At 41.6% G+C, this 26890-nt stretch overlaps 1 protein-coding gene across 2 annotated transcripts in view; it reads right to left on the bottom strand.

The window, feature by feature from the left end:
• Nucleotides 1-26890, bottom strand: part of DAPK2 (death associated protein kinase 2) — a 188853-nt gene that overhangs the window by 38556 nt on the left and 123407 nt on the right. For both annotated transcript variants that reach the window (XM_033921041.1, XM_033921040.1), the window contains exons 4-9: nucleotides 24405-24543; nucleotides 20835-20964; nucleotides 15440-15488; nucleotides 9370-9396; nucleotides 2452-2604; nucleotides 262-307 (exon numbers count right to left, since the gene is read on the bottom strand). In XM_033921041.1, the coding sequence (XP_033776932.1) occupies nucleotides 262-307; nucleotides 2452-2604; nucleotides 9370-9396; nucleotides 15440-15488; nucleotides 20835-20964; nucleotides 24405-24543 (544 nt within the window). The remainder of the gene's footprint in view (nucleotides 1-261; nucleotides 308-2451; nucleotides 2605-9369; nucleotides 9397-15439; nucleotides 15489-20834; nucleotides 20965-24404; nucleotides 24544-26890) is intronic.

The following is a 26890-nucleotide window of genomic DNA, read 5'->3' on the forward strand; positions in this document are numbered from 1 at the left end:
GCAAAAGCTATCTTTCGATCAAAGATCTTACAAAGGTGTTAGAATAAAATCCAAGTACTGAGTGAAAACCAAAAGATGTCAACAGTGCGACTCCAGCTAAGGATGTTCAAAAAGTGGATATTTATACTTTAGAGTTAACATTTATACTGGCAATACATAAATTAATGGGAGGTTTATCTCATGCAGAAAACAACTTTATGAGCCCCAGCTAAAATACCACACACATGCTTATTCGTAATTCTCCATCATTTCTGGCCTTACCGTTATCCAAGGGTGAGACAGCGCCTGTTGGATAGTAAATCGTTTCCTAGAACAAAAATATAGCAGCAAAAAGTTAAACAAACAATGAGCCCATGGAACAATGAGATACTTACAGTGAGGGCAAATAACAGATGGCAAATAAATAACGGGATGGCAAAAATGTGAACAAAATGTTTTACAGCCATACCTTAAGTTTGATAGAGAAAGTGTCAAAGATGGTTTATATTTTTGAAGGTTTACATTTTTCCACATGAATCATTTTATACAATTTTTCATCAGTTTCATCCCTTCCCTCATTTCCCCCTTCATCTTGAATGCCTCAGTTTATAAGGCGTTTGCTTTTTCATGCATGGTTACAAATATCTATCCTTTCTACTTTAAACACAGAGAAGATGAAAGAGTCACCAATAGTCTAATCTAATCTGGTATTTGTGCATTGCACTAAGCCTACAAAGGTTCAAGGCGACTTACAGTACAGAAAAGGAGCACTATTTAGTACATTGCAACATAGCTAAGTTAAACATTACAAAACAAGTCCCTCCTAAAGCACACAGCACTGATTCTGTGCCTCTAGAAGCCACTTAAAGGAGAGAACTCAGGCATACAAATCACTTCTGTAGATACAGGTGTTTGGATTCGGTTGATTTTCCAATGCCCACTTTAAAAAAAGAGAGCACTTTAGAATTAGAAACATTTTTAAGTATGTTTGGCCCTGATATTCAGTCTACGGGATGCAAACCAGCTATCTCCGGTGATTGGCAGTGATTTTAATTCAAGTTTATTTATGGCTTGATATACCGACCTGAATATTCAACACCAGGGCTGCATCCGGCCACTGGCATTGAATTTCCAGGGTAATGTTCACCACCATGGACTCACGTGGGCAAGCTATCAATGGATATCTGGCTATGTGCTATTTGGCTGGCCAGGAGCCACTCCTGGCCAGCCAAACAGCACGGAATATCAGCCGGTTTATGTCTATTTCAAATTTGTTTTACTGCCTTATCTTAAGGAAGGTCAAAGCAGTGCACAAAACACATTCAACATAAAATCACTGGAAAGGCACTCCAATTAAAATAGTATATCCATACATCTACAGATAAAGATACAGGGGAAGGAAGGAAAAAAGGTTCCAAAGCCACCACTGCAACTGTGAAGTCTGAATGTGGTGGTGAATCACATAACAGTGGAAAAGGCCAGTGTTACTCGGCTCAAAGTTGCCAGGAAAATCTACTCCATTTTGAGAGCACTAATATTTCAAAAAGCATGAATCTTTTGCATTGTTCTTTATCCAGCTGACCTGCAATTCAAAACTTTTCGAAAAGAAATCAAAACCCTACTTTTCAAAAAATTTATCCAGATATCTTAACCCAACCCTTCCCCCTCCTCCTAGATAAATTCTCCCCCAAAACCTCCACTTAAATAATCTCTTCCTCCCCAAAACACCAACCAAGTATTCAGATCCCTGAAATGTTACGTAATCTTATTTGTACTCTAACTGTAATCTATTTGTTATATCACACAGTAATGTACAGTCAATTTAATATCCAATTTGCAAGTTCTTCCAGAATTAATCCAGGTACCTCTCCTCCCTTGTAACCAAAAACCCCCCCCAAAAAACCCCAAACTGTTGTAACTTCACTGGAAATGTCCAGTTAGCTCTTTTGTAATCCGCCTTGAACTGCAAGGTATAGGCGGAATAGAAGTCCCTAATGTCATGTAATGTAATGTAAGTTACCAATAGGCTTCATGTTTAATGTGGTGCTGCTTTTCCCGAAAAAAAGAAGGCAACAAATCTACACATACAATAGGGTTATACCGGTACCAGATCATCTGATCCTGAAAAAATGGAGCTAATTGGCAACTCTGCCTACCAAATTGTATCTTGGGGAATGAGAAATCTCTCATCAATAGTGCTTGATGTGCAATTTTAGTGGAGACACGTGCATTCAAGTGCAAGTCAAGCCTTTTGCTGTGACAAGGTCATTTTTAGAAACAGAGTTGTGAAATGTACAGAGTGGGAGAATAACGCCGAGATTAGCGCAGTGGCCTGAGATCTTGGGAAACCAAGTTTGACTCCCACTGCTGACTCTTAAAGTGGAACCTAACATCAAGTAGCCTCCATATTAGAAATCATCACCCAGGAAATCATGTTTCAGAAAAACTCAGGGCAATGGGTTAAGACCTCACCTGGTATCTTTGACCAATAACTTCCTGATGAAATCTTTTGCCAGCTCACTGGTGTGACTAAAGAACTCTTCATCAAATTCATAATTCACGGCAGTGATGTTTGCCAAGGTCTCCTGTTTGCTTTCTCCGAGGAAAGGGGATGCGCCGCTCAGCCTAAAATGCAAACCAGCAAAGCTCTTCTTGAGTCGTGAAACTGAGACCTGGGGGGCAATTATCTTGGAAACATGCCCACTGCTGTGGACGCTATTATTATAGTAACAAATATTTTGCAACAGTGGGAGAAACTAAATATTGTCATAATTTAGTGATCCACCCATCTCTTTACTATTACTTACAGGACAGATTATATTACATTACAATCATAAAGAAGCATCCTTGTAATTCCCTGACACTACAGCACTTCCTTATGCATCAGGGCCGGGCCTTGATCAGATGCATCAAAGTAACATAGTAGATGACAACAGATAAACACCAAGGGCCTGATTCTATAAATGGGGCCTAACAGCACCTAACTTGCAGGTGCTGCTCCACACAACCGCTAGAATCAACCACTAGAATCATGCCTAGTGACGCCTAAACAGACTCGAGCATTTCTAGGTGTCCTAGATGTGGTATGCATCATTCAGTGCAAAGAGGCATGTTTCATCGGTGAAACAAGCCAAATGCTAAAGACCAGAATCAACCTACATAGATATCATATTAAGAATTGCAATACCAACCAGGATGTCACCTCTGTCGGAAAACACTTTGGAAAAACTGACCACTGCACCAATGATTGTATGGTGAGAATACTACAAGGGAACTTTAAAACAATCAAGAACGTAAAACCTTTGAAATCAAAATAAGGTATTTTGACATCTACCGCACAGGACTTAACAGAGATCTGGGCTTTCTTTCCCACTATAAAGACATTTAAAACTGCTCTGCCACCTTTTTGTCTCCTGCCCACCCACCCTACCTCTCCCTCTTCCTAACCCCGAAATGCTTTCATGTTTTCCTTATATATATCAATATCTGTCAACATTTGCTTTTTTCTGATCTGAAGAAGGGTTACCTTCAAAAGCTAAACTATACCTTAAGTTTGTATACTGCATCATCTCCATAAAGATAGAGCTCAACACGGTTTACAGGTAATTCAATAAATGAGGGAAGGACATAATAAGAAATTAGAGATTAAGAAGAGGATAGCTTGCTTTACATTTTAAATAGATAGCTTTACGTTTTGGAGAAAAGCAAGGTTTTCAGATGCTTTCGGAATAATTGGAATGAGCCTAAGTTCCGCAGCGGGGCAGGGAGGTTATTCAAAAGCTCAGTGAGTTTGAAGAAAAGGGATTCCCCTAATTTACCTGCATACATGACGCCTTTTAACGAAGGGAAAGATAGTTTGCGTATGTGGGCGGATCGGGTAGTGTCAGGTCTCTAAGAATTCCAGGATAGTGGGATTAGGGGAGGAAGAATGCCATTTAGGATCTTGAATATTAGGCAGGTACATTTAAAGTGAATCCTAGAAATCACCGGAAGCCAGTGAAGTTTTGAAAAGAAACGGGGAAACATGAATTTGCTTTTTGCGAAGATCAACCTAGCCGCAGTGTTCTGGATCCATAAAAAAGCTCATCATAAAATGAATTGGGTTAGTCCAATAAAAAAGGTATAACCTTATTTCCTTTTTTGTTTATTTTACCTTGGAAAGTGGACTAACACGGCCACCACGCCATTTCACTTAGGTGTCCTAGAGGCAGGCGCTGGTATATTGGACTATGTTTTACCTGGTCTAATTTCCTGGCGCCTACCTCAGATGCCCTGGAGATGCCCAAGTCAACCACGCCTATTCCCTGCCCCTAACCACACCTACTGTTCAGGTAGGCATCACTGGGCGCTTCGACTTAGGTGTCGCTAGGCGCTGCACAGTATTCCAAGTGCAGCCTAAATTGGCAATTTTAAAATGTGTTTATTTCATGGGTTTTTAATGGCATGGTCAATTAGCACACCATTTAACCCATTAAAAGCCAATAAAGTTGCGCATGAATTTTAAGTTAGGTGTCGCTAGGCGTCTGTGATTAGGGTGCCGTTTACAGAATCAGGCCCCAACTGATCCATCCAGGTGTTATTTAGCAAAATATGGAATGTGAAACCATAGTAACATAGTAAATAATGGCAGATAAAGACCCGAGTGGCCCATTCAGTCTGCCCAACCATACATGCTCCATAAATTAATTTAGTTTAAATGGTCCTTTTTCTTAGATATTTCTGGGCCAGAAACCCAGAGCCCTGCCAAGTAGTGTGCTTAGGTTCCATCTACTGGAGTCTCCATCAAAGCTCACTCCAGCCCATCTTAACCATCAAAACCCTCCCCAGCCCGTCCTCAACTGAATGTCCATGTATGGGACACAGTACTGGCCTTAGTTCCTTCCATTATTTTCTGATTAGAGATCGTCTGTGCTCATCCCACGCTTGTTTGAACTCTGTCACTGTTTTCTTCTCCACCACCTCCCTCATGAACCAAATGTATAAATATATATCCCCTTTTAAACTAAACCTTAAGCTTATATACCGCATCTTCTCTATAGAGATAGAGCTCGACACGGTTTACAAGAGTTTTAAAGACAGGAAAATATAATAAGAATTAGTGATTATATAGAGAGCAGCGGAATTTACATTTTTGAAAATAGCCACGTCTTCAGATGTTTTCGAAATAATTGGAAAGAGCCCAAATTAAGCAGCTGGACAGGAAAATTATTCCGAAGCTCAGTGATTTTAAAGTAAAGAGATTTTCCTAATTTTCTAATATAGATAACACCTTTTAATGAAGGGAAAGATAATTTAAGCTTTTGGATAGATCTGGTAATATCAGGTCTTGCAGAATTCCAAGATAGAGGAATTAAAGGGGGAAGAGTGCCATGTAAGATCTTAAATGTTAGACAGGCACATTTAAAGTAAACCCTAGAGATTACTGGGAGCCAGTGAAGTTTTAACAAAAGCTGGGAAACATGATCAAATTAGCTTTTTGCAAAGATCAACCTAGTCGCAGTATTCTGGATTTGTTGAAGTCTTTGAAGACTTTTCTTGGTTAGACTTAAATAGACCCGAATTACAATAATCAAACCTCAAAAGAATGATTGATAGTACAAGGACAGCAAAATGTTGTTGGTGGAAACAGGATCTCACTTTCTTCAGCATATGGAGACTAAAGAAACATTTTTTTAAATCAGAGAATTAAGATGGTCATTAAATGAAAGTGTTGAGTCTATAATGACACCCAAAACCTTACTTGAGAATTCAATCTGCAGTGAAGATCCAGAAGGCAATGAAATGGACGAAGGTAGGTGATCTAGTTTTGGGCCAAGCCAAAGTAGTTTTGTTTTGGACTCATTCAGCTTCATTTGCAAAGTAAGAGCCCAAGGTTGAAGTTTCATTATATATGCTATTATATTCTCAGCGAGGTTTGTGAGATTTGAATCTATCTCAAGAAGGACAAAGATGTCATCTGCATATGTATATAATGTTTCAAAGGGAGATAGATGGAAAAGTAGACATATAGATGTTGCAAATAGGGGACAGAGGTGATCCCTGCGGGACTCTGCATAACGGCTTCCAAGAACATGACATGGTGCTATTCATATTAACAGTATATGAGCGAGATTGTAAGAATTTTGAGAACCAGTCTAAGACTGTAGAATCAATGCCTATCTCAGAAAGTTGGTAGATCAAGATTATTATGGTGAACAAAGTCAAAGGCCAAAGAAAGATCGAATTGTAATAGGATTGCAAACTTATTACGTGAATGTAGTTGCTGAACCTTTGAAATTAGCGAGACCAATAGAGATTCGGTACTGAAGTTGGGTCTAAAACCATATTGGCTAGGTAGAAGAATGGAAAATCTCTCCAAGTATGATGAAAGCTGAGCAGATATGATAGACTAACATTTTGGTCAGGAGAGGAATATTTGCTATAGGTCGATAACTAGACGGTGAAGATGGGTCTAGAGCAGCTTTTTTCAGTAGAGCAATGGGACCCATTTCTGCAGAAAATAGACCTGATAGTAAGGCAGAATTTAAAAGTCTAGTAAGAGATGAAATAGCCTGGGTGGGAATTTTCTCATATAGGTATGAAGGAAACGGATCCAAGGCACATTTACAGGATCTTAGTTTGTGACACAATTTTGAAACCTGAGGTTCTTTCTGTCTACTGGGATAAGATTAGTGTCGCTGGTTACCAGAGAATTGTAAGAGACTAATGAAGGAAAAGAGTTTCTTATAGCAGCGACCTTTTCATTAAAAAATTCTACTAGATCATCCGCTGCTTTAAAATAAGTGAGAGTCTGAGTTCCATATTCATTGCCCTAGCTGAGGATAAGCCCTGCTGTCAGCCATAAATGCTCTAACAGTTGCAGGAAACTGTCTTACTCCAAGTCAATTTTGTTGTCATTCATCCTTAGCCCTTTTTGTTTTGGATCAATGAGCATATACTTTCCCATACTTAAACCAACACCCAGTACACTCCCACCTTTTATACCTGTCCCAAACATGCTTAATTATGCTGTCCAGTCCTCAATGAGGAAAAAAAAAATGTATTCTCACCTCTAGTATTTCCTCCAAGCCTCCCTGCCCTTGCCTTCCAGTCATGACCCTTTATCTCTGAATGTATTTTTCTATGGAAAATTGCAACTTCCGGAACTTTCATAAACATTCATAAACATCTGAATGTTGTTATCATATCCTCCCCATTTTAACTCCAGAGAGTTCATTTTGAGTGTCTTAAGACTCTTTGTGTTGTAGGCCCTGTACTATTATAATAACTCTTCTCTGAACTGCTTCTGTCCTCTTGATATCCTTTCAAAGATCTGGCCTTAAGAATGGAATTCAGTATTCAAATAACATTGAGTATAGGAACAAAATTGCATCCTTGTTCCTACTCATATTTATGCTAATAGGTGGCTGCTTTATTATATTTGAATAGCAAGGTTTATAGGTTTTGTTTTTTCATGTGTAGGCTTGAAAATCTAATCTATGTGCATTATTTTGTGATCCTACCCAAAGTATGCTCCTAAACTGCCTTTTCTAAACACATGTATGTGTGTTTTTAGCCATTATGAAGGAGAACTTCCTGAGAAAGTTTGTTAACCTCCTAGGACAGCCACAATTTATACTCTCAGGGATGTGGCCTTTGGTATCTGGACCAATTGGAGTCTTAAGCCACTCCCGGGGCACCCCAGGATGCACTGGGAAGGAAGCCTAAAGCCCTGATTGGCCCAGGTGCGTAAGATCCTACCTATCGGAGGGGCCTTAGCTATCTGGACTAATCAGGTCCTTAAGCCCCTCCCTGGTGCATTCCAGGATGCACCAGGAAGGGGAAGGCCTGTCATTTTGGAAGAGGCGAGCCTGCTAGAAGGAGGGAATGGACATCCCTCTTGTCAGCCACCTTCTAAAAGGTATGGGGGGTCAGGGTGGGATGTTGTGGTGTGGGGGGGGGTGTCGGGATGTTGGGGAGAATCGGGGGTGTTGGAGTGTTGGGTGGGGTGTTGGAGATTTTTGTGGGCATCGGGGAGTATTGGAGTGTCGTGCGGGGAGTTTTGTTTTTCTAAAACATGCATCTTGTCTGGCTGCTCGACGATAGTAGGATGCTTACTGCTGCCTACAATTGGGACACCCATTTGCAGAATCAGTCCCTCTTTGCCCAGGCAGGGCAGAAATTGTGCTTCATCTGGTAAAGTGGAAAATAATGGGAGCTGTGTAACTTGAAAGACTAGGCACCCCGGCCTGAAAAGATCTAGATAGAATATTCACAAGGATTCATATATGTAATTGCATCACTGTTGGTTGCACTCATGTGTATAACTGCAAGACAGTGTAAAAACTGTGTTTAACATATGTAAGTAGTACAATGCTGTGGCCATAACAAATCCAGTCTTCTTCTTAGACGATGTGTTGTGTGTTGATATTGTGGGATGTGGGAAGAAAGGAGAGTTCGGAGGGTGGCATCAAGGAAAAGGCATAAGGACTTGTCTCAATTGCATTAGTTTTTTGGTTGGAGTATGTTTTTTCAATTGGGACTAAGCTGAGGAACTGGTGAATCTGGCAACGGTTGCTACCTGCCGAAGCGGTATAAGTGACTGAAATCATCTGAATAACAGCAGGCCAAATTAAGATAAGTAAAACTTTTCCATGGGCTTTGTTGCTATTTGGGTTTAGGTAGGCAGGTGGTGCTGTGGTGGTTGTGATTATACCATTGCCAGCAGGATTGGTGGTAATCTTTTGACCGAATACCTTTTACACATTTTAATAAATATTTATGTTTGATTTTCGATTAGATCTTCTTGTTTGTATTTGTATATGAAAGGAGCGGGCAAAGGCACCAAGTTTGTGTATGGGATCCAAGAATTCCCTTCACACAAAATGACTTCTAGCCATGAAGGCATGGCAATGAGCAAACTGATAAAAACAAAAGGAATTGACTCCAAAATATCCACAAAGAAAATCCAGAGAAAACAAAAAAAACTATTGCAATGCAAGCAGTGTCTCACTTCTGGCTCACCACACAATTGTTTCCCACGTATTCACCGTTATAGGACCCCCAGGGACCCCTGAAGAAGACTTTTTGTCAAAACACGGACCGTGTTGGGTCCTGTATCCCTAGCGGACTAGGTCCTTTAAGGCTTTTATGTGGATAACCTATTTTTATGTGGATGAAATTATTTTATGTGGATGATTTCAGTGGACCTTTGGAACTTTGACACTTTCAAATAAAGTCCATTTAGGAACATCGTCACTCCAATGAGCAGACTGATAACAGAATGCGGGATGCCAAGCTTCATGCTATTAGTGATGGCAAAGGTTGAGTTTATACTATAGCAAAATGGTCATATGAATTTAGAAATGCAGTTTAATTAATAAGGTGCACTTACATCAGTTCAGTACTTACAGTATATAAGTGATGACTCCAATACTCCTGGAAAGAAAAGACAGTATTTTGTAAAGGAAGGGCAGACAGTATATAACACAATGTTTCTTTTAACTAATTATAGCACAATCTTGGTGTATGCATAGCCTTAGGGAGTAGCCTTACCATTTGCATCATTACAATAAATACATTCATATAATATAATGCAGGAGCAGTTTGGATTCATTGTACTTCTCCTAGTATCGCTGATCCATTTTTGGACCCAACCAAATGGGAGCCAGAATACACTACTGAATATTTAGACAAGAAGGTTTGTTTTATTTTAATGTAAGAATTATAGAGAAGATGTCATGATGAAGATATATGTTATTCATTTATTTAATTCGTTTTCTGTCCCATCCTTCCCAAAGAGCTTTGAACGGGTTAGAGTTAACAAGTTACAATTTGTCATAATTATAGTACATACCCTTATTCTAGTCATTCAAGCAAGTATGTGAACATATACATGCATAAATGACAATAAATTGGCTATGCATCATGCTCCTGATGGAGTGTATATGGGTAGAGTTTGAGGCAGAGCACACACTTACCTATGTGAATTATAGAATACTATAATCCAGTGGTCTCAAACTCAAACCCTTTGCAGGGCCACATTTTGGAGTTGTAGGTACTTGGAGGGCCTCAGAAAAAAATAGTTAATGGCTTATTAAAGAAATGACAATTTTGCATTAAGTAAAACTCTTTAGAGTTTATAAATCTTTCCTTTTGGCTAAGTTTTAATAATAATATTGTCATTTATAGCTAAAGAGACATATAAACAAGAAACTTTTATTTTACTTTTGTGACTATGATAAACATACCGAGGGCCTCAAAATAGGACCTGGCAGGCCACGAGTTTGAGACCACTGTGATAGAGCATAGGTGGAGCCAGGGTGGTCCCAGATAGTGGCAGTATTCAGTCTGCCATCCAGACGTCATTTGTCCATTGTCATTTCTTTAATAAGACATTAACTTTTTTTTTCTGAGGCCCTCCAAGTACCTACAAATCCAAAATGTGGCCCGGCAAAGGGTTTGAGTTGGAGACCACTGCTCTATCACTACAGGGCTGGTGTAAATGAGTACACCATAATATATGGGCATTTTCGGCCATTTGTGCTAGTATACTACAAAGAAAAGTAGGCATCTAAATAAATGAATCAATAGGCTTAAAATAAGTATCTTAACTGGCACCCGTAGTAGCTAGTAACTCTATAGAAATGATTATCGGTTTCTAATAGTAATGGGTACTCTTTTATAGTACCCTCTTATGGGGCTGTCGGGAGGGGGGAGTCAGCTAATCTAGATCTGATTATTCATGCTATTTAAGCAGTACAAAGAAAGTGCAAATCATGGAGTAAAAATAAGATATGATAAGACATTTCTTTTCCATAGTGCCATGCACATGATGTAGTGAATATTTTCTTAGTCAACTGCATGTTTCCGATAGCGTGATATGGAGCCTTAAATATACTACTGTACTGTGTAGTATGCAACATGAAATAGCATTTCCAAATAACTTGCAAAGCATGCCCGAAATAGAGAGTATGAGAGCAATGAGATTTCATCTGCCCAGTCTTCCTGGAGCTGAGCTAGCAATAGAAAAGCCATCCTCCCCACTGTCTGCTAGCTTGGCTTTCCTTGTCTTGCAGCATCACAAGGAAATGCGAGGTAGTTAATCCCTCCTAACTAGTAGAAAATTCTGCACTGTCATTCGTACAAAGTTAGTTGCAAGAAATTACTTAAAAAAAACAAACCTCATGTTAATGATTGCTATTTCTTTCTGATTTCAGGATATTCAAATAACTGCCCTTATTTATCAGTTGACTCCTTAGTAGTACTACTGTGAAAATACCACTAGGGGGACCTATTGAGCAAAGAGTAACTGAAGAAAACTCCTATTCACCACACAACACCAGAGTGTTTGGGGATTATGATGAGGTGGTGGTGAGAGATCTGTTAAAAGTCACAGGGATCTGGGGGGTTCTGATGGATATTCTGAATAGTTAGGGTTACCATATTTGCGAGGACAAAAAAAAAGAGGACACATTGTACACAGTGTGGTGGGGGAATGGTGGGGCATGGTAGGGGTGGGACAGTCACTTTGCCCTGCCTCCTGTACATCTAACAGCTATGCTGTTCACTCTCTCTCCCTACCAGAAGAGAAAAGGAGTGAATTACAGCCTGCTTCCTTCCCCTATGCCTGCCTAGGGAACTGACTGCACTTGGGAACCACTGAAGGCTGTAGCTAACCCTGTGGTTTATGAGAAATTGACTCTAGGCTGCTAGGCAGACACAAGAGGAGGAAGCAGCCCAATATGCTGCTTTTCACTCTCTCCTCCTCTTGCCGAATGATTTCAGCAGGGAAGAAGAAGAGAGAGTTAACAGTGCAGCTTATGCATGTGACAGTATGTCTGCCTGGGGACTTACCAGCTCTTTCATTGGCCACAGGGGTGAGCAGACACATCTCCAAGTACTTGCTGCACTTCTTCGAGGGAGTTAACAGACAGATAGACAAAGGTGACCTGGTCAACATTGTATATCTGGATTTTCAGAAGGCGTTTGACAAGGTCCCGCATGAACAACTACTTTGAAAAATTGCGAGCCATGGGATTGAGGGTGAAATACTCACGTGAATCAAAAACTGATTGGCAGATAGAAAACAGAAAATGGGAGTAAATGGACAATACTTGGACTGGAAAAGCATCACGAGTGGAGTGCCGCAGGGTTCAGTGCTTGGGCCTGTGCTCTTCAACATATTTATAAACGGCCTGGAAATTGGAACGACGAGCGAGGTGATTAAATTGGCAGACAATACAAAGTTATTCAGAGTAGTGAAGACGCAGGAGGATTGCAAAGACCTGCAACAGGACATAAACACGCTCGAGAAATGAGTGGTGACATGGCAAATGAAGTTTAATGTGGATAAGTGTAAGGTGATGCATATCGGTAACAAAAGTCTTATACACGAATACAGGATGTCTGGTGCAGTACTCAAAGAGACCCCCCAGGAAAGAGACTTGGGAGTACTGGTCGACAAGTCGATGAAGCCGTCCACAGCGGCGGCAAAAAGGGTGAACAGAATGCTTGGAATGATTAAGAAGGGGATCACGAACAGATCGGAGAAGGTTATCATGCTACTGTACCGGGCCATGGTGCGACCCCACCTGGAAAACTGCATCCAGCACTGGTCACCGTATTTGAAGAAGGACACGGTACTACTCGAAAGGGTCCAGAGAAGAGCGACTAAAATGGTTAAGGGGCTGGAGGAGTTGTCGTACAGCAAGAGATTAGAGAAACTGGGCCTCTTCTCCCTTGAAAAGAGGAGACTGAGAGGGGACATGATTGAAACGTTCAAGATAATGAAGGGAATAGACTTAGTAGATAAAGACAGGTTGTTCACCCTCTCCAAGGTAGAGAGAACGAGAGGGCACTCTCTAAAGTTAAAATGGGATATATTCCGTACAAACGTAAGGAAGTTCTTTTTCACCCAGAGTGGTGGAAAACTGGAATGCTCTTCTGGAGGCTGTCGCAGGGGAAAACACCCTCCAGGGATTCAAGACAAAGTTAGACATGTTCCTGCTAGACCAGAACGTACGCAGGCAAGGCTAGACTCAGTTAGGGCTCAGGTCCTTGACCTAGGGGTCGCGGCGGGAGCAGAATGCTGGGCATGATAGACCACTGGTCTGACCCAGCAGCGGCAATTCTTATGTTTTTATGGTTATGAGTCTCTTCTAGTCCAGCATCTGCTCCCTCTTTCTCTCCTCTCCATCCTTGTAGCCTTTTATCTCCTTGTCTCTTCTCTCTTCCCTCCTGCACTCTCTCCCATGTCTAGCATTCTTCATCTCTTCAATTCCTTCTGCTTCTGGATCCATCTTCCTTTTTCTTTCCTCTCCATATCCTATGTATCTCTTCCTTCCTCTCATTCACTCACATGTCCAGCATTTCTCTTTCTCTCCCTCCCTTATGCCCTGGGTCTAACATCTCTCTATCCACACTCCCCATGCATCATCTCTCTCTCCCCTCCACCATCTTATCCAATATTTCTCCCTTTCTCCTCCATTCACCATCTCTCCCTTTCTCCTCTCTATTATGTTATCCAATATCTGTCCCGCCCCTCCCCTATGTCCAACATTTCCTCCCTCTCCAAGAAGCATCTCTCCCTCCCTTCTACCCCAATGTTGTCTCTCCCTTTCTCCACAGCCCCCTTGAAAACCTTTTTGTTCAAAGATGCCTTTCGACTGTGATCATCCTTTTAAGGGTATCTCATTCTTTTTAGTGGCATTTTAATCTAGTTTCACTTTCACCTGCGTTGTTTTCCCTCCCCTTTTGTTTTACCCTTCTCCCTTCTTTTCTTTTAAAATATTGTAGTTCTTCCCTTATCCTATTGTTTCATCTTTGTTTCTGATTTATATTGGTCTATTGTTATTCGTCTTTTTGTCTGTTATTACTCGTTTTTTTGTCTTTTTTTTTTTGTATTAAGATGTTACCCTATTTTATCTTTGTAAACCACCTTGTATGCTGATTTGGCGGTGTATCAAATTTTAATAAAACTTGAAACTTTACCTCATGTCCAGCATCTCTCCTTCCCTCCCTCATTGTCCCATTCCTAAAAACTCTCCTTTTGCTCATCAAGCAGCCGACATTGATTTTCACATGATGCCTACTGCTAACCTGGAAGCCTCCTCTCTACCACGGAGAAACAGGAAATTGCCAGAAGGGGGCAGGACGCAGTGTATAAGAATTGCTGCTGTCCTGACACTGACCCATTGAAGAGAGCACCGCAGGAACCCAGCCTATTTCTATACAACTGACAGAAACCCAGACAAATGGTGGAAAATCACCAAAATCACCCAGAACCCCAACAGTTGCTGAAAAGGAGGACATGTCCGGGGAAACCCGAACATATGGTAACCCTATGACTAGTATTGGGGGGGGGGGGCTTAATCCCTCTCCCATTGGTCAGCTACAACAAATAGTAGGCCTGATTTGGGCCTGTTATCTTGTTGCTGCAGCTAGAAAGCCATGAAGTGACTGCAGCAACTCACAATTGACATCCAGACTTTTTTTTTTTTCTACAAGCATCTTTCTAAAATGGGAAACTGAGCACATCCTGGCCTGGACATCTCAATTTCTCTCTTCACAACCTATAAAAAATGGGCCACAATATGTTTTATTGAGTGTATTTTGTGAGTGTCTTTCAGAGTAAGACTGAGATGTCTGGGATACACATAAAGGAGAAGAAAAGGACTCGCATAAAGGACTCACAACATAAAGGACTCACATAAAGGAGAAGAAAAGAAGGGCCAGTTCAAGTGGAAGTGACCCAGTGATGTAGAGGAAGTAGTCTGCTTGACTATATAAAGAGGAACTGTTTTCTGATTGGAAGAGACTGAAGTTCATGCAATTTCTTTCTCTGAATGCTTTTTGAGTCTCTCAAATTGAATCAAGGAGGGTCTGAAGGGCTTCAAGGAGGGTCTGGACAGGTACCTGGAGGACAAAGGGATTGAGGGGTACAGATAAGAGTAGAGGTAAGGTTAGAGGGAAAGGATTAGAGGTAATTTGTAAAATTAGTCAGAGACCACTATTCAGGCAGTGGGCCTGATGAGCCACCGTGAGAGCGGACCGCTGGGCGAGATGGACCTCTGGTCTGCCTCAGCGGAGGCAACTTCTTATGTTCTTAAAAGTGGAGTGGATTATTTTGTAATTTCTTGGAGGTCACACAGTGAAGGCTTAGGAGCATAAGAACATAAGCATAGGCTTACTGGGTCAGAACAATGGTCCATCAAGCCCAGTAGCCCGTTCTCATCAGGTCTCAATTGCTTTTGTGTTCCCACTGGGGTTGGCCACCCAAATCTACACCGCCGGTGAATTCAGGCTACACTGAGAGCAGCTAAAAAAAATCAGCACATGTACGATTTCAATCACAGGCAGGCAATAGTGTCTAATGGATCAGGGCCTGCCTCCCATATGGAGTACTTGTCACTAAAACAGTTTGAAGGAAGGAACTCTTAATATGGGAAAGGATAGACACAATAACACGGAGGCCACTTACCACATATCTACAGCTAGGCCGAGTGGCTCGTAGTTCACTATTTCTGGAGCTGTAGGGAGGAATTCATCAGTCATCAGCATCTCAACATAAAACTTTGATGTTATCACCCATCTGAGTCCTGTGTGGCTGAAGACTTTAAACTGGCCTGCATCACGCTCTCCTCAGAATTCAGAAGCATGTTTGAAAGCCTTCCAACTCTGATCTCACTAACATCCTGCCAGGTGTTGCTTTATAGCAAGAGGAAAAGAACCAGAGGGTGATAATGAATTTCTTCTTTTCAGAAAAGTGAAAAAACACTTTAAACCTTATCCAAGAAATATTTCTCAATTAATTCATGCCTATAGAACATGGCACAAAAATTCAATATTCAATATAAATCTTCAATGTCTTAAAACAAGTTTCAAGTTTATTTAAATTTGATAAATCGCTTATTACATACTAAGTGAGTAACATTAAAATATAAGATAGATCTAGAGTTCATTATACAACTTTAAAAGAGGTTAAAAACAAACTGACAAAACAAACAGACTCAGATACATAAGGGAAAGGAAAGGAAGAGAAGACAGTTACAATATTAATTCAAATTAAATTCAACTGAGGTAGAAACATAGAAACATAGAAGATGACGGCAGAAAAGGGCTACAGCCCATCAAGTCTGCCCACTCTGCTTACCCACCCCCTGTCTATGCCCTAATGACCCAATTTTCTTATCTTGACCCTCGTAGGGATCTCACATGGGTATCCCATTTATTCTTAAAGTCTGGCACGCTGTCTGCCTTGATCACCTGCACTGGAAGCTTGTTCCAATGATCAACCACTCTCTCTGTGAAGAAATACTTTCTGGTATCGCCATGAAATTTTCCGCCCCTGAGTTTAAGCGGATGCCCTCTTGTGGCCGAGGGTCCCTTGAGAAAGAAAATATCATCTTCCACTTCGACACTTAAAAAAAAAATACTGTATGCGGTAATATGAATTACCCAAAATATCCTATTACTAACCAAGGAGAGGAACATCAGAAATTTTTACCTGGGGCAGCCCCATGATCCCTGCCCCAAGTAAAAATTAATTGAGAAATATTTCTTGGATAAGGTTTAAAGTGGTTGTTTTTTTCACTTTTTCTGAAAAGAAGAAATCCATTATCACCCTCTGGTTCTTTTCCTCTTGATACCAATTTTGGGGGTAGACATATAACCATTTGCTCTTTATGCATCTCCTATTTTTGTGTTTATAGGTGTTGTTTTGTAGACATGACAGATACAGTTACAGTGCAAACTCCAGACCTCTATGGGTTGGACAGCAAGATGCCACTGTACCCTGATTCTACCTCACCCTTTTTCTGGGAGGTGGTCGGGGAAGGGGGAGGCAGGAAGAGAGGAAGACTATGCAATTTTACTGAGATAAATGCTGCACAGTTTAAACATAAGGTTCATTTAAGGGTTAGGGTAGACTATAGATCAGGCATTTAAGAAGGTATATTTTACGTACAGGAAAAAGGAGCTAGAGTGTTACACTCAGGCTAGAGTTGTTCATGCTTTGGCTCACCCAAGTTGAGTTATTGGCTCTGGTCTTCTGCTTCTCATGTTGGCCAGGGCTAGGAATGATGCAGGCACAGCACTTACAGCCCCTGGAGAGGGGAGTCCCAGTCATGAGGCAATGACAACACCTAGTGGCTGGATTTAGGGCCTAGAATCACAGACAGGACCCTGTTGCATGGACCCTGACTGAGAACTATCACTACAGTGACTAGGTGAAAATAAGTGAGAAGGGTAGAAATTTGGGAAAGAAAATCCCTAGCAATTTGTGAATGAAAGCTCCTGGAGTCGATCTGAGCCCTATTTCCAGGAGGGCTAGAAGTACAAAAGAAGCAGGCGGAAACAGTGTGGTTGCAAAATAAGTAATGTGCAATTCTAAGGTAACAGCAAAATAATGCAATGATCAATTACACATGATATTTGGATCAATATTCAGCTGCTGCAATATCTGGATCCAGATGAGGTGGTTAGCGCCAGAACTTATCCAGATAGTAGCAATATTCAGACTGCTGCCTGGATAACTTCTTGGAATAGCTTAGGACAGCCTGTTATATGCTAAGTTATCGAGGTAGTAGACTGAATATTGCCACTATCGGGATAAGTTCACAGCCTGCCCTGTCTCTGCCCCAGTATTATCCACATGTCCCCCAGATTCTATAAATGGTGTGCAAATTTATGTGTGCAAAACTGCATGCTATTCTGAGATACGTGCACAGCTAAATTGTCTAACGAGCCAATAATTGAGTGCTAAAAATCAATTGTTGGTATTAATTGGTTCCCAATTTGGATTTGCATGTACATCTTGCTAAGTGTTTATTATATAAACTTTGGAAGGCATGTGCCTAGTTTGCCTAGGGGCTCCTTTGACGAAGGCGCGCTAGGGCCTTAACGCACGGAATAGCGCGCGCTAGCCGCTACCACCTCCTCTTGAGCAGGCAGTAGTTTTTCGGCTAGCACGCGCGAATCCGGTGCATGCGCTAAAAAGCACTAGCGCACCTTCGTAAAAGGAGCCCTATGTGCTCTACGTGCAGTCCTTTATATAATAAACACTTAGCAAGATGTACATGCAAATCCAAATTGGGAACCAATTAATACCAACAATTGATTTTTAGCACTCAATTATTGGCACTGATTGGCTCGTTAGACAATTTAGCTGTGCACGTATCTCAGAATAGCATGCAGTTTTGCACACATAAATTTGCACACCATTTATAGAATCTGGGGGACAATTGGATTGTCAATTGTCTGGATTTTTTTTTTTTAGGATTCTACAAATTTGTAAATTACCAGGCTACTACCGCCTTTTCTGTGTCTATATCCTTTCAAACGCCAAAGAAAGCAATATTTTTTAATCTGCTGCTTCCATTTGTGAAGTTTTTCTCACACATAAAACTTTGTAAATACTGTTTATACCTCAATTACACTGTCCCTTGGCACCTCTAATTTGTACCAGATGCAATGGAGGGTGAAAATGACTTGCACAACTTTTGTGGCTCTTGGCTCACTGCTGCAGAGCTGTCAAGTTACCCAGCCCCAGGAGGGAGAACTTGCCTCCCTATTCCGTGTGCTATTTGTAATTCCTGTACTAGCAAGTGAAATCATCACTTCACGTTAGAGAATGACACGGGGACAGATTTGTCCCCGTCCCCGCAGGAACTCAAATTCCCCATCCCCATGGGTTTTGTCCCTGTCCCTGCCCCATTCCCGCAAGCTCTGCCTTAACCGCACAAGCCTTGAACACTTATGATTTTAAAGTGTTTCAGACTTGTACAGACAAGAACAGAGCTTGCTGGAATGGGGCAGAGACAGGAAAAGAACTTGCAGGGAAGGGATGGGAAAAAGAGTTCCCGCGGGGATGGGGAAAAATTTGCCACCGTGTCATTCTCTACTTCATGTTCCATAATGTACCAAGATAGGGTTGCAGAGATCCAGGACTAGTTCAGAATCTCTCTCCTGGAACTGGCTAACTTGGCATTTCTCCATCTCTAACCATTAGACCTTTCCATTTGAGACATGTGCTCACCCACAAAATATTACTTCCACCATGTCCACACGTTCCCTTCTACTTTTGGAGAAGTGAAATTTGGGGGGGGGGGGGGAGTTGAGAAAGGAAGTAAATTAGGGAGAGGGGAAGGTGGAAATCCTGGAAGGGGGCCTCAAATTATGTGTATGTCTAGGCCACAATATAGAGTTAATCTTGCCCTATCTGCACGCAAATCTTGTAGCGTGCAACTCAAAAGGAGGTATGGCCATGGGAGAGGAATAGGTGGGTCAGGGCGTTCACTAAAGTTGCACACAGTATTACTCAATACCAGGGATCCATGCCTAAATTATGTGCCAGGATATATACCAGGTTTCAGTTGGTATAAATCCTCATGCCCAAAGTTTGGTGCAGAAATCAGCTCTAAGTGCTGCTATATAAATGGTGTACAATGTGGATTTTTTTGTGTGTGTGCCCGAATTTGGGTGCCATTTACTGAGTCCCTATTGCTGAGGTGGTCTATTAGGACATCTAGAGGCACTATCCACATGCCACCGATGACAGACAACGGGTATGATTTATCAAGTGTTTTCTCAGTAAACACAGGATATATGGAAATAAGGTCAGCCACTAAGCTGCAGGTGACACCTTTTTAGTGAACTAATTTAATGTAACTTTAACAATCCTACAAGAGTTATTTATTTATTGGGATTTATTAACCACCTTTATGAAATGATTCACCCAAGGCATGTACAGCAAGTTTAAAATTATGTACTATAGGTATTTTCTGTTATCTGTCCTTGTGGGCTCACAATCCAACTATAGTACCTGGGATACAAGGAGGGTTAAGTGACGTCCAGAATCACAAGGAGCAATGCTGGGATCAAACCCACAACCTAAGTGCGCCGAGGCAGCAGCTCTAACCACTAGGCCTCTCCTCCACTCCTTTTTTCAACAGGTCAGCAGAGAAATAATGGAGTTACACTGGGTTTCAACGGTACAAACGCATCTAGGTTTTAGGTTGTCTGCATGTGTTAGTACCGAAAAGGGATGGAGGAATAGAAAGATGTGATGAGAAAGTAATAATTTACGATTCAAAGCCCTGATCTCTGATCATGGATGAGAAAGCCAATGTCTCTATTGAATCCTTTTGCATCAGTCTCAGACTGTTTGATCATTCTTCTTGTGAAAGTTTTCCAGTGTCTGCTCAATGATTAAAGGAAACAATTTACATATTTCAGGCCCTAACCAACAGGCAGTTGCCATGGCAACGCGGTTCTATTTCATTCAAGTCATTCAGGGTTTTGCAGGGTTAGGGTCACCAGTTGTCCGGATTTCCCCAGACATGAACTCCTTTTTGTGATGTCATCGTGTCGCATCCACGCATGTGCGGATGCTGTCTGGGGGCAGGCCAGGGTTGGAATGGGACGTGACACAGTCAGAACAGGGCGGGATTGTGGGCGTGGGAAAATCTGGTAACCCTATGCAGGGTGCCCTGGTAGATTTCTGTGATGAGAACAGCCTGCCAAAAATACTTAAAGTGCTGGCTGGATAGGCTCATTGAATCAGCCCATTTTAACTTGCCATGCTTGTAGTGTGAGCATAGCAGGTGAGGGCTGTTTCATCATGGATGCTTCAAATCTGAGGAAGCCACCTAACCTTTTGCATATCTCTCTCTTTTATTTTGAGTTAACTCCTGAAATCCAAGGACTCTAACGAGACAGGTAACTTGAGTTTATGCTATTAGATAAAAGTTAGCCAATGAACGTTCATGGTGCCTGTAGATTACAACTAGAATGTTCTGAACACCCTAAACCCAAGCTGTCTTACTCAAAACATCTAAAAGTAAGGTACCTTAATAACAAAACACACCAAAACTTACCTACAAACTCTGGCGTGCCAAAGATATTTTTAAATTCCACTCCATCTTCTATTTTATGGGCCAGTCCAAAATCAATCAACTTGATGTGCGGTATTGGAATATTCTTGTCCAGTAGCATGATATTCTCTGGCTAAAAGACAATGCCAAACTAAGAATCTACAAGGCATTCAAATAGCAAATAATCATTCATTTTCCTTGCTGAAACAGTGTTCTCTCAATAGCAGGTCCATGAAAACACATGTTCTATAACATTCTATGGAGACAAAGCTCATTATTTTTACAAATTAAAAGCCACAATTCATGGACTAAATTTGTTTTCTAGTTAACATGAATTCTTGGGTGTGTCATGTTGCCATAAAGTTATGTGTACCTTTCAGCTGTAAAACAAGCTATGTTTATGGCAAACCAAAGCCTGCTTCCCCTCCCAAAGTTATCTCTTTCTTTGTTATTTGCTGCATCAGACAAGTTCTGCTTTGACAAATTGTCTTTATAACACATTTGCTAAACCCTAATAAGGAGGGATTTTTCCTTCCCTCCTGAACAAGGAGTGGAGCCAATGGAAGTAGAACAGTTTGTCACAGCATAGCCATGACTGACCTTGGTCAGTAGATGAGAAGAAAGAGAGACAGACTGTAATTAACCCTTTCAGGACCATAAGGATCGTAGGCCAATTTTTGTGGTTTTGATGACATTTTTATGGTAAAAAGGGCTTGCAGATGCCAAAAAATTGATTTTTTTTTGTGAAATATCATTATTTTTTTTTAAAAAAATCACACTTCTGGCTTATGGATAGTGTGGCAAGTGAATCTTCTCGTCAATCTGGCAACGACGCTAATGAATGAATGTCGGAACCAGTTTGTTTACATAAAGGCAGTATCATATGGAATCCGTACATATCAAATTTAGAACTGTAGACTATCCCAATCAAAATTTATAGGATTTTAAAGTTATGGGACAAATATGTCCCTTGGTCCTGAAAGGGTTAAATGTACAATTCTTGCACCACCTGCTTCTCTGGAAAGCCTTTAGTACTGTATTGACAAGAGTACTGAGCAGTTGAAAATATTTTCAGTTGCCACTGAATGCTGCTCCAAGATCCAGATCATACAGTCTTGATATTCAAGGGTAGATTCATACATGTGTAGCCTTAATTCCCCCTTTCCCCCAGAAAAAGTACTCCTAGTCCTACAGATACAACAGGGACAAAACCAGTATCAGACCTCCTTAAAGACATGACATCAACTTCTGACCAGAAATAACCCTGAAGAAAGCGACTAAGAAGGGAAAGAATAAGAAAAACTGTGGCAACAGCTCAAGCCATAACTTGCAATTAAATCTACTCTGGATGTGATTTATCTAGATAAAGTTCCATTTTGCATAGGACATCTGGGAATTAGGATGCCCAAATCAGGAAGCTCATAATTTCTCAGTTATTTTACAAAAGGTTGCAGAACATGGAGCTTTCTGTAAAATACATACAAGGTTTGAACATCATCTGTTTCAATCGTGCAGTTGAAACAGATGGTGTTTGAACTGTACAGGACTTGTAGGCAAAAAAACACGTGGTTCGAAGAGAGCAGGACTGAATCATGCAGCACATCATGGCTCATGGAAAAAGGAACTTCTGTTTTGCTAGCACCAGAGCTACAGCAGCTGCTGTGCCAACTGGTCAAGGATGGCATTTGAAGACTGTATGGGATGTAGAAGAACCGAGTAGAAGTTAGAGTGAACCAGGGGGTGGGGGAAGGAACAGAATAGAAGCTAGATGGGACGGTATGGGAAAGGGGGACAGAGAAGAAAATGGATGGAACTCAGGGGAAAGGGAACAGAATAGAGGAAGGATGGGATTCAGGGGAAAGGGGAACAGAGTAGAAGCTGGATGGGTTTTGGTGGGAGGAGGTAAAAGGAAGAAAGCAGAAACTGAACAGGACTCAGTAGAGGGGGGAGAGGGGAGAGAACAGAAGCTAGATGGAAGGGAGTGAAGAGGAACAGAAATTAGGATGGATGGTATTAGGGAAAGAACAGAAAAGATAGATGGGACTGGTGAAGGAAGGGAAACAAAGCAGAAGAACTGAACTCCAGAACTGGGGTTTGGTGACTGAATGTGAGAGGGTTGGAGAAAGGAGCAGGGAATTCTGGATGGGAAAGACTGAGTGGGAACTTGTAGGAGATAGTGCGATGTGTGTATTAGGGAATGGTGAAGCTGATGACATTTGGAGGATTTAGGTATGAATATGGGTTGGGAGTATGAGTGAGGGTGTGAAATGAGGGTAAGAGAAAGAAGATGAAGTACAGAAGGAGGCTGAGATAAGGGGCTGAGAGGCAATGGAGGTTAGATAAGGGCTAACAGGATAAGTACAGAGAGTGAAAAATGAAAGATAGGGGGTGTATGAGGCAAGGGAAGAAGAGAGAAAGAGAGGGGAAAGGAATTGTTGGCAAGGGGATAAGAGGGACATTGGAAAAGCTAATAGGTAGATGAGAGGCTATGGACACTTGAGCAGCCAAGTAGCCATACAGAACAGGATGTCACCCTGCATTACCAGAAATACATAAGAATTGCCATACTGGGACAGACTGAAGGTCCATCATGCCCAGTATCCTGTTTCCAACAGTGGCCAATCCAGGTCCCAAGTAGTACAACAGATTTTATGCTGCTTATCCTAGGAATAAGCAGTGGATTTCCGCAAGCCATCTCAATAATGGCCTATAAACTTCTCTTTTAGGAAATTATCCAAGCCTTTTTTTAAAACCCTGCTAAGCTAACTGATTTCACCACATTCTCCGGCAACGAATTCCAGAGTTTAATTACACATTGGTGCAATATTTTCATGTGGTACTTGGCCTGGAGTCCTGAGTGAAGATGTAGCTTAAAGGTTGGAGCATTGGGCTGAGAACTAGGGAAGCCCAGTTCAAATCCCACTGCAGCTCCTTGTGATCCTGGGTAAGTCATTAAACACTGTGCTGCCTCAGGTACAAACTTTAATTGTAAACCCTCTGGGAATAGGAACATACCTACTGTACCTAAATGTAGCTCACCTTGGGCTACAACTAAAAAAAGACATGAGCTAAAGTCAAATGTCAGTCCTTCTCTCCCAGCTATTTCAAAGGCCCACTATGAGACTGGTCAGGAGGAATCCTTCAATTTTGTTACTGCCTCTAGACATCGGAATTCCGATCTCTACGTTGCAAGTAAAATTGGGCTTTCAATGTTTTTCTTTTCTGTCTACCATCATCAGTCAGTTTGGAAACGATTTCCAGGAGCTCCAGTTTAATTTAAATTAATTTCTCTCAAGAGCATAGAATAACTAATGCCTCTGTCTTTTTTGAGTCAAAGAGTTGAACTGCAACACAATTTCACATCTTTAGCAAAGTACAACACAGAAAATAAAGAAATACTTTAGTTTCTTCCAGGTTTAATCGTCCAATAATAATTCAGAACACAAAACAAGTATTGACTATATGCTACTTTATTGTGACTCCTAACTTCTGTGGAACGAATGACTTTTAATAAGACACTACTGTACAAGGGGAAGGTCTTAAATGAATTTCTATCAAATCAGCAGTTCCTACCTTTAAGTCAAAATGAGCAATGTTCTTTGTATGGAGGTAGCTGACACCATCTAAAATCTGCTTGATGAATCGAGTTGCTTCCTCCTCACTTAGGGATTCTTTCTGTGCCAGGAAGTCAAAGAGCTCACCTCCAGATACACTGGAAAACATACAGGAAGCCCCTCCATTAGCAAAGTACTTTTAATCATGTTACAACAGGTAGTCAAAATCAGTGGTGTACGTGGCTTGCTTGCCACACAGAACAAAGCACTTCCTCCTTCACGCACATCACCTCCCTCCTCTAGGCAGTGGGGGAGGGGAGTGCAATGGCATGGAGCGTTTGCAGGGCTATTAACTCTACCAGTCCCTTGCCCCGGAACAGGAAGTTGACATCAGAAGGGGGCAGAGGGCTGATGGATTCAATGGCCGTGCACATGTTTACTGTGGCTTCTCTGTGCTGTCCTTTACTACCTCCATATGGAACAGACAGCATCCACCACCCCGCCCTTAGTACACCACTTGTCAAAATGCAGGTGCAAAGTTTTGGGTGAGGGCCAATTAGTGCCATGAGTCTCTACCTGAGCAGGAAAAGGACATATAAACCCCTCTCCTATTGCTTTCAGAATAATAAAGACCCCTCTGCAGTGGTAGATTTTTAAATCATTTTCTGTGGGTAAAACAGGTTTTACAAGTGGAAAACAGCTCTTATTAAATTGCATGGAGTATACATGTGTAAAATGGGGCACAATAAGACCATGCCTGCTTTCATGCAATCTGCATTTAGTTGTTCCCAACTGTGTGGTTTGGATGAAGCAGGGGCAGAGTTGCAAGCATCTGTGCATGTGTTATAAAACAGTAATACTATGTGGTATCTGAAAAAAAAAAAAATGTTAGGGAAGTACTCTACCAAAACAAACAACCTTCCCATAAAACCTTATCGCAGGGAGCCAGTCAGTTGGTGACCTCAGTACCACTTCAGTGGAATTGAATATCCAGGTTTCCAGAGCCAGCTAATGCATAGCCAGTTAACTGCAATATTCAGCACTTAACCAGCCAGACCAGCTGCATACACAAGACCAGTGATTCCCAACCCTGTCCTGGAGGAACACCAGGCCAATCAGGTTTTCAGGCTAGCCCTAATGAATATGCATGAGAGAGATTTGCATATGATGGAAGTGATAGGCATGCAAATTTGCTTCATGCATATTCATTAGGGCTAGCCTGAAATCCCAATTGGCCTGGTGTTCCTCCAGGACAGGGTTGGGAACCACTGCACAAGACCACCTAAAATAGGGTTACCATACGACTCCAAAAAAAGGAAGATGGATTTAGACAGCCAGGCTTTACTTCCATTGCATTCCATGGAAGTAAAACCCAAATGCCTCAATCGGTCCTCTTTTTTCCGGAGCCATATGGTAACCCTAACCTAAAAATCACTCCTATCTTTATGTGATAACCAATAGCTGCTTAAGTGCTGAATACTGCAATTAAGTGGCTATGTGTTAGCTAGTTCTCTGCCTGTTTGGCTGACATTGCTGCCTGGATGTCCTGCTGTCATCTGAAACTGAATACAGTGATACCTTGGAATCCAAACTTAATCCGTTCTAGAACCCCGTTCGAGTTCCAAGACAATTTTTCCCATTGAAAATAATAAACACTGGATTAATCCCTTCTTGGGTCCCACAAACTCAAATTTTAACGGTAAAATATTAACAAATATTCCAAAGCAGAGTTCGGATTCTGGGGCAAAATTTGCTTGAATTTTTCGTTCGGATTCCAAGGTACCACTGTATGTCCAAGACTGAGCTGCTCCTCCTCCTCCTTTCTCATCTCGATCATTGTTCCAGTCTCCTCTGCTCACAACCTTGGGGTCATCTTCAATTCCAACCTCTCATTTACTACGCACATCTATCTGTCACATCTATCCCTTCAATATCACCAAAATTCACCTATTCCTCTCTGAGAACACTACCCGGGACCCTTGTCCACACTCTCGTAACCTCACGCTTAGATTACTGCAATCTACTTCTAACTGGTCTCCCGTAGTGTCACCTCTCCCCCTTGCAATCTGTGGAAAAACTCTGCTGCACGACTCAGCTTCTACCAACCTCGCTACGCTCATATCGCCCCTCTCCTTACGTCACTTCACTCGCTCCTTATCTGCCATTGCATACAGTTCAAGCTCCTATTGCTGACCTACAAGTGTGTTCAATCTGCTGCCCCTCAATCTCTCCTCTCTTCTCTCTCCTTATACACCTCCCAGAGAGCTCCGTTCCTCAGATAAGTCGCTCTTAGCTGTACCCTTCTCCTCCATTGCCATTCCAAATCCAGACTTCATTCCTTTCATCTAGCTGCCCCCCCCCCCATGCCTGGAATAAATTACCCTAGTTTGCCCATCAAGCCCCTTCACATGTTTAAAAGCAGACTGAAAACCCACCTTTTTGATATAGCTTTCAATCCTTAACCCTACTCTTCTGCCCTTCATCCCAGCCAGCTGATTAACCGTT

The sequence above is a fragment of the Geotrypetes seraphini genome, chromosome 14, assembly GCF_902459505.1.
Source record: "Geotrypetes seraphini chromosome 14, aGeoSer1.1, whole genome shotgun sequence".
In the NCBI taxonomy this organism is placed as follows: domain Eukaryota; kingdom Metazoa; phylum Chordata; class Amphibia; order Gymnophiona; family Dermophiidae; genus Geotrypetes; species Geotrypetes seraphini.